The 12,773-nt window shown below is 44.2% G+C and overlaps 2 protein-coding genes across 7 annotated transcripts in view; one reads left to right on the top strand and one right to left on the bottom strand.

Annotated features, from left to right (window-relative positions):
- WDR26 (WD repeat domain 26) overlaps window positions 1–8,657 on the bottom strand; it is a 30,759-nt gene extending 22,102 nt beyond the window's left edge. For both annotated transcript variants that reach the window (XM_054063120.1, XM_054063121.1), the window contains exons 1-3: window positions 8,152–8,657; window positions 6,607–6,706; window positions 6,408–6,464 (exon numbers count right to left, since the gene is read on the bottom strand). In XM_054063120.1, coding sequence (XP_053919095.1) covers window positions 6,408–6,464; window positions 6,607–6,706; window positions 8,152–8,462 — 468 coding nt within the window. In that variant the 5' untranslated portion in view covers window positions 8,463–8,657. The remainder of the gene's footprint in view (window positions 1–6,407; window positions 6,465–6,606; window positions 6,707–8,151) is intronic.
- Window positions 8,658–8,754: 97 nt separating this feature from the next.
- CNIH3 (cornichon family AMPA receptor auxiliary protein 3) overlaps window positions 8,755–12,773 on the top strand; it is a 134,346-nt gene continuing 130,327 nt past the window's right edge. For 4 of the 5 annotated variants that reach the window (XM_054063128.1, XM_054063129.1, XM_054063125.1 and 1 more), the window contains exon 1: window positions 9,089–10,850. In XM_054063128.1, coding sequence (XP_053919103.1) covers window positions 10,828–10,850 — 23 coding nt within the window. In that variant the 5' untranslated portion in view covers window positions 9,089–10,827. Of the gene's footprint in view, window positions 8,900–9,088; window positions 10,851–12,773 lie in introns of those variants that run through there. The other variant, XM_054063124.1, reaches the window with a different exon arrangement.

Raw genomic sequence — 12,773 nt, 5'->3', positions numbered from 1 at the left:
TCAGGTCTTACAGGGCTCCAAGCACCTCCCTACCTCATTTCTCAGATTCTCCCTTTAACTTGTCTCACTTCTCTTTCCAACCTTACATTCAATCAAGAAAGTGACTAAAGGCAGCTAATCGTGTATTTTAGACAGCATGACACAGAATACAACAGGCCAACTCAACAAGTTCTCACACTGCTTACACAGAAGCTGACATGGACTGTTTGCTTAGCTGCATAACACACAGCAACAACAAACTGACACTGCCTGAGGTTTAGCTTTGTAGTTCCATGTGAAGTTGTTTTCCTTGGGTGCTATATAATTCTTCAGGATTACAGAAAAAATATGGTTTCCTCTATTTAGGAATCCCTTCACCTCTCAGAAGTAATTGCTGCAGTTTCAGTGTCCCTTCCATCAAGTACAGTTTTGGTTATTTTCTATTAAAAAAAAAACTAATCAAGCCTGCTATTTATGCTAACAACAAATGTCGGGATAAAAAAGAAACCAAGGTATTTCTTTTACTATACACTAAAAACTGAAGTCCTAGAAATTTCCAATACCAATTTATCAGAAACACAGTTTGGTTGTTTCTAGATAAAAACAACTATTCTGTGTTAGCACATTACCTTCGCTCCTAGCAGTTATCAGACAGAAAAAGACATTAGTGGTCCACGGGACTCACCAGGTTAAAGAGAAAAATGTAAATTCTTAGATATATCGGTGAGAAACAGAACGAAGATTAGATGCAGCAAATTGATTTGCTTTTCTAATAAATACATGACCCGTTCAATCACCGGCTTCCTTTCCTTTGTCAGGCCTCAGGCACCTCACTATTTTCATGTTCATATTTGGTCAACGTTTACTTAGTTTCAAACATACTGCTAGCCTCCTTAAATAGAGGGATAAATAGGAAGTTTAAGATTCTCCTATCCTATAAAGCTTAAAGGTAAGCTTAAAGCTTACTGTTTGTAAAATCCAAAGTTAAAACATAAAGAAGTTTTAGCTTCCATAGATGTTCGGTTCTTTGAAATAGCACACACAGTGCTAGTAACTTACCACATAACTTTGTGAAGCATAAACCTTTACATAGTAAAGGTGATTTACGTTCAAACACATCTGTAGTACTCCCCTGTTTTGTATGTGACAAGCAAACCCGTATCATATTCCCTACCCAGCTTTTAAGTTTACTTGGATTTGGAGTTGCCAAGAACATCACTGCACTGTTTTCCATGCAAGACAACATTTTTTGGTGTTCTGACATGTAGGCAACCAAAAGAAAGACATCCCAATTATTTACAGTCTCAGCAGTTGATTCCATGCAGCAGGCCAGCAGACCACATGCTGTTTGCTTATACGCTAGCAGCAGGAGGGGTAACAGCTTCCTCTCCCAGGTCTGTACATGCTCACAAGAATGCACGGAGCCACTCAGGTAGTAGCCACATACCCTATTTCACTCCTCTTGGTCTCCTCACACCGATGATCACCAGCAGATAAAAAACAGCCTGATATTTCAAGTTTGAAATAAAAAAACCAGAATCCCTCCAACTCCTCCTTCTCCATTCACTGAGTATAATATTTATTAAGCTTATACAATCTCTCCCTTAAATGTGATAACTATATCTGTACCTAATTTTCTTTCTCCCTCCCTACTTCTAGGACTTGGCACGTTAATTTCATTTCTTTAGGAAAAAAAGTAAAAAGAGCAGACAACCCTAAAAAACAGTTTTTGTAACACCCGTCCAAACAATTCCATGGAAGCACTACAGGAACATGCAGAATGCTGTTGCCAAGTTATCCAAAGACTTATAACTTCAAGTTTGGGTGAGAAACTATAATTACCAAAGTCAGTCAGTGTCATCTGTGACCTTGGCAAACTAGGAATCTAAAAGCCTTCAGAACAACAGCGCTGTACATCTCATGCAGGAGTCTTCTGTTAACATAACAGAGAATTAGAATAAGAGATAAGTAGTTCTAAACTGTAACTGATCTATAGCAAAAGGCAGGGACTAAAGTGTTGGTAGGGAAATTAAACTGATTATTTTCCAAGCTATTTTGATAGCCGCTTCAAAACTTGCCCTACAGCATACTCAAACAATGGCATGAATAAAGTCTCCTTAGGGCAAAAGTCACACTCCAGTGACAACATATTTCAAGCCATTTTTATATCAGGACACTCATGGCCTCCTGCCATTTTTGTGCAACTACTGACTTTACTGACAAACGAACTTCACTGAACAACTGTTTTTTTTATCTTCAACTACTACTCTCTACTTATATTCCTTACTAATAGTACTGCTAATTATTTCCAATGCCACCTTCTCATGGCAGACAACCATTTTGAGCACATTGTCTCTTCTAGAGCTCAAACAAACTTTTCTAAAAGGAAAGAGAACTGTTTATAATATTGGCAACTATAAAGTAAAAGCACAAATTCCACCATTTCAGTAGAACAAGTATAACATTAATATGATGCAATGCACCCAAAAGAACAGCTTACTCATTCTCCATATTCTTTAGCTGCCTTCCAAAGAAGGAAAATAAAAGTTATCATAATCCAAATTATACAGTGTACAATGTAATAAAAGTGCCTAGGATTTGTTATCATCTCAGTATTTGCTATGGAAATACAACATCATGACACTCTTTACTGCTGAACAATTTAAACCCACACATCACCATTACTTAGCTCATAGCATAGGTTCTTCGCCCCATTGGACTCTTCCATGGGTCCTAAACAACAGTTTCAACTCTGCAGTCTGGCTGCTTTTGTTCAGTTATTACTACCTCATCCTGTCTTTCACCTCTATAGAGGAGAGGATGAGAACAAAGTGCTTTACTTCGTTGTTTCTAAAAGCTATTATTTAAGTGTAATTTGAGCCTCCAATCACCCTTGTGTAAAATTAAGACAGAGGCAACAGATTTAAGGGGGTTTGTTTTGTTTGTTTTTACGTATGTAATAGTAGCATTTTGCTTTCTTCAAACTACAGCCTTTGATTATTAACATGAGTGCTTATTACTTTACTCCTTCACTGTCCTGTTTGAGGAAAGCCCCTTGCAGAATCTTATATTCTAGAAGTTTTGTATGCGCCATGATTCACCAGCACTAAGTAACCGAAGGCAAAAGCCTCAACAACACAACTATGAAAATACTATGACAAGCATCCTGCCACAGTCAAGAAATTGGGTCATTTTGATTATTGGCTACAGAAGCAAATATTTGGAAGTTCTAAACACCAAAAGGCTTAACCTCATTTCAATATTAGACTTTGGTGTTATCTTCGACTCTTTTATTTAAGAAGTTTTATTACTGTACTAAGAGTTCAAAATAAGTAAGTAAACACTGCTGAAACAACTCTTCTTTGAAATGAAGACAACTTAAAGACATGCTGAAATTAACAGCTGATATTTCAAGAAAACCTCAAAGCAGTAGCTATCTGCTTGTAGCGTGCAGAACTAAGACCTCAATTTTCATTATCTTGCAGTCTTTACCACTTTGTCTCGTAAAACGCTGATAAAAGCACTTAAAACCCACCCAAAACTTAAATGTAAGATTTGATATGCAGAGGGCAGAAGATACTCCGGCCTATAAAATTTAACAAGGCTTCAAACATACTGAATCCCGTCACTTTAAAGAGGAATTAATTCCAACAGGGAACTGCCTTTAATGCTGGTAGCAAAAGGGACACCAGACAGACAGGTGGAGTGCTCCGCTCAAATGACAAGAAATATATCAATTCTTTATTCTATTGCCTGCTGTGGACTGTATATACCTTCAGAACTAGGGGAAAGCCCCAGTTAAGTAAAAGTAGAGAGGACAATTTTAAAGTATATTCTAGATTACTATAGAGGAATAAGTCTCCAGATTTCTTCCTAGGTTCAATTAATCACTCAAGACAAACGCCCAAGAACCCCTAAAGTAAGCAAAACATCAGGCTGGCTTGAAGTCAATAGTTCTAAATGTTACTCAAGGAAAAATAACATGCTTGAACCAACTGTAAATTCTTCTGACAGCTTTTCTCAAGACACAGCTGTATCTTATACACTGGAAAAGTAAATGCAAGTAACCACACATTATACAGCACTCAGTTGTGTTGACACAAATAAAATAGCAGATTCTCACCCCCCCCAACATATCAACACACAGCATCCAAAGTCTAGAAATTGAGATCAGCCATTTCATTTTTAGTGTTTTCACCTGTAGAACTCGCAGCACTATGCAGAAATAAGGAAATTACAACAGGAATAGAATTCTCAAAATACATACGTATGCCCTTCAAGGACCAGGCATTTCAAAAGCAGCTATATAATTAATATGACCTGGACAAAATAACCAGGATATAAGCAGGGGGTGGGAAGGAATACAAACCAAAACCAAAGCACCAAACACGCACACACCCTACTTTAAATACTCTGTGTCATCTAACTTTTGGGTACCTATTCCTCGTGTACATACACATTTTTGAAACATCTAGTCATGCAGTACGAGTCACAAGTCAGGAAACCCACAATCTAATTTTCTGGTTGTTTTTTGTGTTTTTTTTTTGTTTTGTTTTTTTTTGTTTTTTTTTTTTAAAAAGAGTCTCTTACAGCAGGACCTTGTTTGGACTTCCCAATCAAGACATTTATCATCTTTATTAGTTCTAACTTTGTTGCAGTCAGTACTACCTACAGAGCATAAAGCATTCCTCCTTACCTGCAGCGATCTTTCACTAATTTTCTGGGTGCTGGCTATGCTAAACCCACCTCTACTCTCAACTATGTACAAAAAAGCTGGGCAGGGAGGTGGACACGGTACGCACGCACTCAACTTACCCTTGCAAGTCAGTACTGTCTTACTAACATGTAAGACATTTGATACTATCATCCGTTTTAAATTATCTGAAGTTTACAGAAAGGAGAACAACTTTAGAAAGAAAATAGTTAATATTTGGTTCAGGTAAAGCTTAGCCTAAACCAAGCATTTTTCTGGCACTGAGTCTTACTGAAACAGATAGACATCAAGATTAAAGAAGAGCCTGCTTTCAGAGCCCTCCAAAACAACAGAAATGTCCCTTTTTTCCCCCCTCAAATTAAGCTTCTCTAAGAAGTGCAATGCTGATAAAAACTTCTTGACTCCCAGACACATGGAACACTAATACTACAAAGAAACTTGATAACTTCAGAAGTTAGAAATATGGCAAGATCTCCTTCAAACGGCCATTCATATTCACATACAGTGGTTTCATATTTTCAGTTTCCACAAACTATTGAAAGCTTTGTGCAATATTCTAAACTACTTTAACAGTAAATCTTATATGTATCAAATCTTTGAGATAGAAAAAAGTAAACTACTCCTCTAATTAAGAAGTGCTAAGCTTCGATCAATTAATAGAACAGAATGTAAACTTCTCCCAAGTACCCCTTGATGTTTTGTTAAACATCTGTTTTTCCTACTTCACTTCCTGTTCTCTCTTTCTCTCCCTCCCCCACCAAACAGGAAATTGTCTTGACAACAAATGAATCAGCTAGAAGTGGAGCTAAACAGCCATCAGCTGATTCTTCATTGTTTACAGTCAGACACTTTAAAAAGCCTTGCTGCTGTTTTCCTCCTAAGTGGCAAAAGTTGTTCTAACTTAATTTCATTAAAATTAACCTATAAGCAAAAAAGAAGGAGCCATTTAAAGAGCTAAGTAATGATTTTTCTAGCTGGAGATAGAAAAAAATCTATTTTTTTTTCTATTTTCTTAGAAAATAGAAGCCCTTTCTTCAAAGTAACTACAATCATAACAACATATATTGTAATTGTCAAGCCACGGGACCTACAAACCTCTATTTCTAGGTTCATCTTTAAAAAAAAAAAACAGCCAAAGAGAAAAAGCTCCAAATAAAATCCCGAACAGCAATTCAAATACATTTGCTCTTTAGAAGCCATCTGGAAAAGCAACAGTATTGTTCATGGTCTATAGCAGCCTCTATATTCCTGTAACGTGCTATTACAATGCCAACTCCACATTAGTATCAACTGCATTTTGTTTCTAAACTTCTCTTTCCTCAAGGAAACTTAACTCACATAAACACAAAGATTGTGAGAAGCATTTCAAGTTTGAAATTAGTATCGAACATGGGTAGTTTCTACAGGAACTGACCTATTTTAGGACTGTTATAGGATTTATATTTTATCAGTTAAGTATGTTTAACAAAGTTTAAACGTTCGGTCATTCGGTACACCAAATATTAGCCTCAATATTTTTGGGCTCCCTATCTCACATTCTAAAAAGAGAATTTAAGAGTACAGATTAGTACGACGTTTGAGATAGCATGCTAGCCACCAAAAGTAAACAGAAGAGAAAACAAGAACTATGGACAACCAACTCCATAGCGAGAGATTACACCACTACAATTAATCCAACTATACAGCTCTGAAAGAGTTCAAGTGTGCCTCTTACCACAATTGCATGCGGAGAATGCACTAAGGCCTTAAGTTCATTCAGGTCGTTCTCAGCCTGCAGAAATCAGCATAAGAAAACAAACAAACAAAAAAACAAACAAAGAAAAAAAGTATATAAGGAGGGTGGATTTTGAATTGTCTCACAGATACTATAAATTTAAACAGTGGTTAATACAGTCCTATAAGCCCTACGTTACCTTATCCCATTCTCCTTCCATGACATGATTGCGGAATTTGGTAGCAGAAGGATGTTCTAAACGACATCCTGACTCTTGCATGAGAAGATCAACAGTCTGGCTGCAGGAGAGATACAGTGTAAAAAAACCCGACCAGTTTTACCCTTACAAATATACCGCCTGCTATGATAACAGTTAACCATATTTAAAACTTTAATAAAGTAAGAATACTATGACCAGATTCAGACGCTTGTCCAAATAGGCTATTTCAGTTGCCTGAGACGTGTAAACAGCTACCTATAGCTAAAGCAAGTTGACAGTAAGTTCTAAAGCTTTGCTGAAGGACCATAAAGTATGTGACTTACCAGCCACCACAAACATCCATGCCTGCACAGCAGACAGACTTGATGAAGGACGATACAGGCCAGAAAGCTGTTAGCTGCTGGCTACTATTCCCTGTACAACCCCCCTCCACCCCCGAACCACCAAAGAGTGCTACCCCATCTGCAACAGGCCTAACTTTTCCTTCTTCATTACATATTAAAAGACTGGCTCCTTAAAATAAAATAAACAAACTCATGAACATATAGCCCTCCCCCTTTTACACTAAAAATAGCTTATTTACTGTGGTGTCGTCTATGAATAGTCACGAGTTGTCTGCTGCTGTAAACTTGCCTTTCATGTCAGAGAATTTATTTTACGTACTAAGTTCTTTTTAATTGACCCATTCCACAGTGTTTTGAAGGCTTCTTTTGTGGTAGCTACATGCAGACTTTGCAGTACTTCTCTAGCCTCCTTCCAAAATCATAACATGTTGGTTTTAGCTTTACTCACAAAGCGAGTGTTGCAATTAAATTCTAAGACTTCCCCTACTCCACTGGGAAATTATTTTTCCTATTTCGATTTTAATAAATAGCAAACATACTTGTTTCCAGTCATCAGATAACATTATTATCAAAAACATGTGTCCAGCACAAATCTGCAGAAGCCTTCACCATTTACAAGGGACGAAGATTTTCAGAGTGAAACCAAACAACCTATTTTCAGTGGCAGTTTCATATGCACTCCCTTCTTGCCAGCTGACAAGCCAAATCTTGGAGCACATCCGCAAAAAAGCCACCCCCACTGCGGGCTCCATTATGTTTACCAGATAACTTCTCCCCCGCTAACACGTTCGTATCGATCTGCCCTTATCGGTGTGCAACTCGACTTTCATGTCGCCATCCCTGGGAAGGGGAAGCTCCCGGCCTGTCCCTCCTCGGGCAGAGATACCAAGCTGGCAGCCACAGGCTCAGACAACGCATTCCCAGCTCCATTTTTTCTGACTGCCCCGCGTCAGGCGCTGTTCTCTCCTCGGTGGGGGCCACCAGCCAGCGACGGGGCAGGTTTTGCCACCCCCCTCCCGCGGGGACGGAGAGCGAGCGGCGGGGGACAGGGGGCAGGATTGGATGGGGTGGGAGTGCGGGGCCTCCTTGAGCCCCCCCGCCCAGGGATCGATACCGGAGGCCCCCACGCCCCCCAGGGACCGATACCGGAGCCCCCCCGCCCCGGCCGGGGGTCACTTACTTGAGACCTAGCCCATGGAGGTGCTGCCCGATCAGCCGTATCACGTCCTCGTCAGACTGCGAGAGCCGCTTCTTCTTTTTGAGGGCGCTGCCACCGCCGCCCCCCAGCTCGGCTGCGGCGGCGGGGCCAGCCCCCCCCCCTCCCCCGGCGGCGGGGACCCCGTTGTTGACGCCGGCGGCGGGGGGCAGCAGCCCATTGGCGTGGGCCAGCTGCTCGCCGCCCGCCGTGCCCTCGCCGTTCTGGGCGCCCAGGCAACCCAGCTCGGGGCCCTGCGGCGGCTGCTGGCCCCCTCCCGCCCCGTTGGCCTGCATGGCGCCGCTGCTGCCGCCTCGGAGCGGGGCGGGGAGCGAGGGGGACCGGGACGAGGTGAGGCCTGCTCTGCCCGCGGAAGCCCCGGGCTCTCCTGCTCCCTCCGCCGCCGCCGGCGCCGGGGAGGCCCGGGCTTTCTTCCGCGGGGGCGGGGAGGCTCCGCCGGTGTCCGAGTCGGAGGAGGAGGAAGCGGAGGCCAGAGTTTCCTCGCCGAGAGCGGCCGTGGTGGGAAGCCGGGGGGCGGAGGGGAGGGGGGGGCGGCGGGGGCGGGGAGGAGGGAAAAGGGGGGGGGGCGGAGCGGGGGCCCTGTGCCCCCCGGGGGTCCCGGAGGCGCCGGCGCCGGCACCGCCCGCTGGGAGCTCCCGCTGGCGATGAGCGGCCGCCGCTGCCCTGAGCCCCCGCCCGGCAGCCCCGGCGCGCTCCGCTCGCTGCCCGCCGGGTTTGTCTCTTCTCAGCCCAGCTGCAGCCTAATGGAGTCCGCGCCGGGGCGTCACAGGAAATTCCGACACTGCCCCCCGCGCTCACTTCCGCCGGGCGCGAGCCGGGGGTCGCTGGGGCAGGGGCGCTGCGGGGTGGGGGCGGGGGGCAGTGTGGGTGTGTGACCGGGGGTCGGCGGGGGTCCCGTGTGTGTGTATCTGGGAGATGGCGAGGGTCCTGTGCCCGGAAGGGTGGCGGAGGTCCCGTGCGTGCCCATGCAGGGATGACAGGGGTCCCGTGTGTGTGTCTGGGGGGGGTGACGGGGATCTTGTCCTGTTCCGTGCCCGGGGGTCCCCTGTGGGGGTAGCAGGGAGCCTGTGTGTGTGCCCAGAGAGAGATGGCCAAAGTCTCGTGCCCGTGGTGGCCGGGGTCCCGTACGTGTCCGTGGGTGGATGACGTGGGTCCCCTGTGTCTGCTCAGGGTGTGGGGTGTCTCGTATGTGCGCCTGGGAGGGTGGCGGGAGTCCCATGCATGTCCGTGCCCGGTGGGATAGTGGGGATCCTATGCGTACACCCAGGAGGGTGACAGGGTTCCCGTGCCCGTGGGGATGACAAGGGTCCTGTACGTGGCCGTGGGGGGTGGTGGGGGTCCGGTGCTTGTGCCCAGGAGGGTGGTGGGACCCATGTGCATGTGCAAAGGGGATTGTGGGAGTCCTGTATGTGTGTGCCCTGGGGAGATGGCGAGGGTCCCTTGCCTGGAGGGATGGTGGGGATCCCATGCCTACAGGATGGCAGGGGTGCCGTGTGTGTGACTAAAAAATGGCAGGGGTCTTGCGTGTGCACCCAGGGGATGGTGGGGTCCGGTATGTGTGCCCAGGAGGGTGGCAAGGCTTGCGTGCATATGTTGGGGGAGTGGCAGGGGTCCTATGCCTGGGGGGGTTCCAGGGGTTCCGTGCATGTGTCGGGGGGATGCTGTGGTTCCAGTGCATGTGCCTAGGGGATGGCGGGTGTCCCATGTGTGTGCGTGGGGGGATGGTGGAGTCTTGTGCCGGTGCTGCGGGGGATGGCAGGTGGTCCGTGCCATGCCCAGGGGGGTGATGGGGGTCCTGCGCATGTGTCTGGGGGCAGGGGGAGCATCTGGTCCCCAAGGGGATGGCTGGGGTCCTATGTGTGTGCCTGGGTGGCAGGGATGTGTGAAGGATGGTAATTCCCTGAAGTGACCTGTTTTCATTTAAAAAAAAAAAAAAAAAAAAAAGTATAAATGCTCAATGAGGTTGCATCCTGTCCTTGCCCAGGCTGGTTACTGGAAAGGCTCAGGCCTGCTGCTGGTCTTGTCTTTTGTAGTTTCTGTGTGCCTTGGCACAGAAGTGAGGCAAAAAGGCTGTTTTTGCCATAGATCTTCCAGGAGTGTTGAGAGATGGGGCACATTTGTCAGGACAGGCTACCAGAAGACGCTGGGCATTTTTAGGGTCCCAGTCTCTGCTCTGAGGTGTCTCTATCCTGTTCCCTCCTGTACAGTGGAGAGGAGACTGAAATCCTCAGCCAAGTCTCTGGTCAAAATTAGTGTGATGAGTGAAATCTCAGTCATTAAAAATAGTGTCTTGAAATAATATGTTGCATGTTATTTGGTTTAGAGCTTGGAATTTTCATTTTTTTTATATCCTCAAGCCTTTCTCCAAAACCCAAAGGAAAAGGACAAAACTTTTCTTAATGAAAGCTGAGATTAACATCCTGTCTTCTTATATTCAGAAGCTGAGGTTTTAGAAGTACAGAGTGTTACTGACTTTACGTTAAAATGGATCAATAGTCTGTTCTTTCAAGTGGACAGTAATTCGTTCTTTCAAGTACAACTCAACAGTAGTTTGTTCTTTCATCTACAGCTTTGAAGAAGTCCGACTGAGGGAAACCACTGGCCAAGACCACTGGAGAAGTCTGTGAAGAATGAAAATCCATGAAAGAAATGAAAGCAAGAAGGTATGAGACCTCATGGAAGCCTGGCCAGTTGAAGTAGATCCCATATGTTGGCCCTGTTTAGAGCAGGCTGATACCAGCTGAAGTGCTCTTACAAAAAAAGGGAGGAGCTGGAAAGAGTGTTGTCACTGAACACAGTGAAAGGTAAAGTTGTCCATCATTCTTTCCTGCCCTGTGCCTCAGTGTCTGGGGCCATGGCTGTTTGTGTCACTGTCCCTCCAGCTGTTTGCCCTGCCGTGCTGCTCTCGCACATTCTGGAGAGCCTGGCATTCCCTAGTCAGTCACTGCTTTGAGAATCTACATGTAACCTGCTGTTCCCACACATCAGCTCCTCTCTTGATGACTCTGTGAAGACTAAATCTGTGATGTAAGAAATGGAAAGTCCTTCCCACCCCTACCTAATTTTCCTCCTTGGGCGAGGAAGTATCCTAGCAGAAACACAAAGAGCTGGAGGAAGAAGGCCCCGGCTCCTGTGCCAGGGGAAGCTGGAATACAACATCTGAAAGTTTCTCAGAATCCCAGGGAATGTTTCCCTTTCTAAGGGGACAGTTTAGCAATAAAATTTGACAAGCTTCTAAACACCCAGGAAAGGAATTTTAAAGACAAGTTTTGGCAAATTTAAACAGTTGTCATAATATCAGCTGTGTTACTGAAGTACAGAGGTTATGCATAACTACAGAACGTGTTGTAATTCAAACAACTTCCTATTGTTTAGAGTCATATATTTAATAGTAAATGTTGCAAAAACATGTCTTGTTACCATGAAAGCTTGGAAGACTGAAGAGACCAATCACTGTATCAAAAACTACCAATTAAATGACCATGTGCAGAGTATGTTGAACAAGTGGTGTCTTTGTGCTTAAGAAAACTGTCTGGGGGCACTAGATTAAATGCAAGTGCCTGAAAAGCAAGAAGCACCTCCCTTTTCTAGGTCTGGATAGTTAAAAAATTGAAAAACAATCTTGAATTTATCATTTATGGGCTGGCTAATAGAACTTGGATAGTTTCTCTTTTTTTTTTTTTCCTTCTAACTTTGCCTTGCAGGGGAATGGGAGAGGAAGTCCAGATCTGAATAATAGGAAGGAACTCTTTCATTAAAGGAATGGGTTTTTTTTAATTATAGTCATGAGAAGTTGCTTAGGCAGAGCTGAAATATTGCAAAATACTAGAGAAAATCCTGGAGAGATACGTGAGTAATTTGATTCCCTCCTATCAGGTGTATGTGTGTAAACCTTTCCTTTCCTTCTGCACCAAATTTGAGGTTACTGGAACCAAACCAACTAATAGCAAAGAACAAAGGAAGAAAGAATAATTTAGAACAATGGCATTTTCTCCAGTACCAGCTAAATAAACACTTGAGCAGGCACCTGCATATGGTTGCAACTTTCACAAGATCAGATACAGATGAAAAACAACCACCTTCCTTAAATAGCATTTCTAGAAAGCATTTGATAGATAGAGGATTTGTAAGCAAATTACACTGGGCTGCAATTCCTCCACTTCATGCCAAGGATGGTCAGTATTTTAGCAAAGGTATATGGAAAGCCAAATCTTGGCTGGAGTTAGAATTGAAAGAGAATGTGAAGGGAAACATAAGGGGCTTCTACAGATACGTGGACAGCAAAAGACAAGGGAAAATGTGGACCTGCTGCAGAACTGGGTGATTGATCTAGTGATATAGGTCAAGGAAAATGCTGAGATACTCGAGGCCTCCTTCACCTTGGCTTTTACTGAGAAAAATCCCCACATGTCCCATGCTTCCATGTCTGCTAGCAGAGTTTAGGGAGAGGTGGGAAACTACTCACAGTAGAACAAGTTGAAGTTCACTGAATCCATACAAGCACATGAACACATAGAAATTCACTGGACCAGCTGTCATGCATTTGAGCATTGAGGGAGCTGACTAGTGTTATTGTATGGTCACTC

Source organism: Cuculus canorus, chromosome 3 (genome assembly GCF_017976375.1).
Source record: "Cuculus canorus isolate bCucCan1 chromosome 3, bCucCan1.pri, whole genome shotgun sequence".
Classification (NCBI taxonomy): Eukaryota; Metazoa; Chordata; class Aves; order Cuculiformes; family Cuculidae; genus Cuculus; species Cuculus canorus.
Note: the sequence above shows the minus strand (reverse complement) of the source record. Positions and strands in the feature narration are given on the sequence as shown.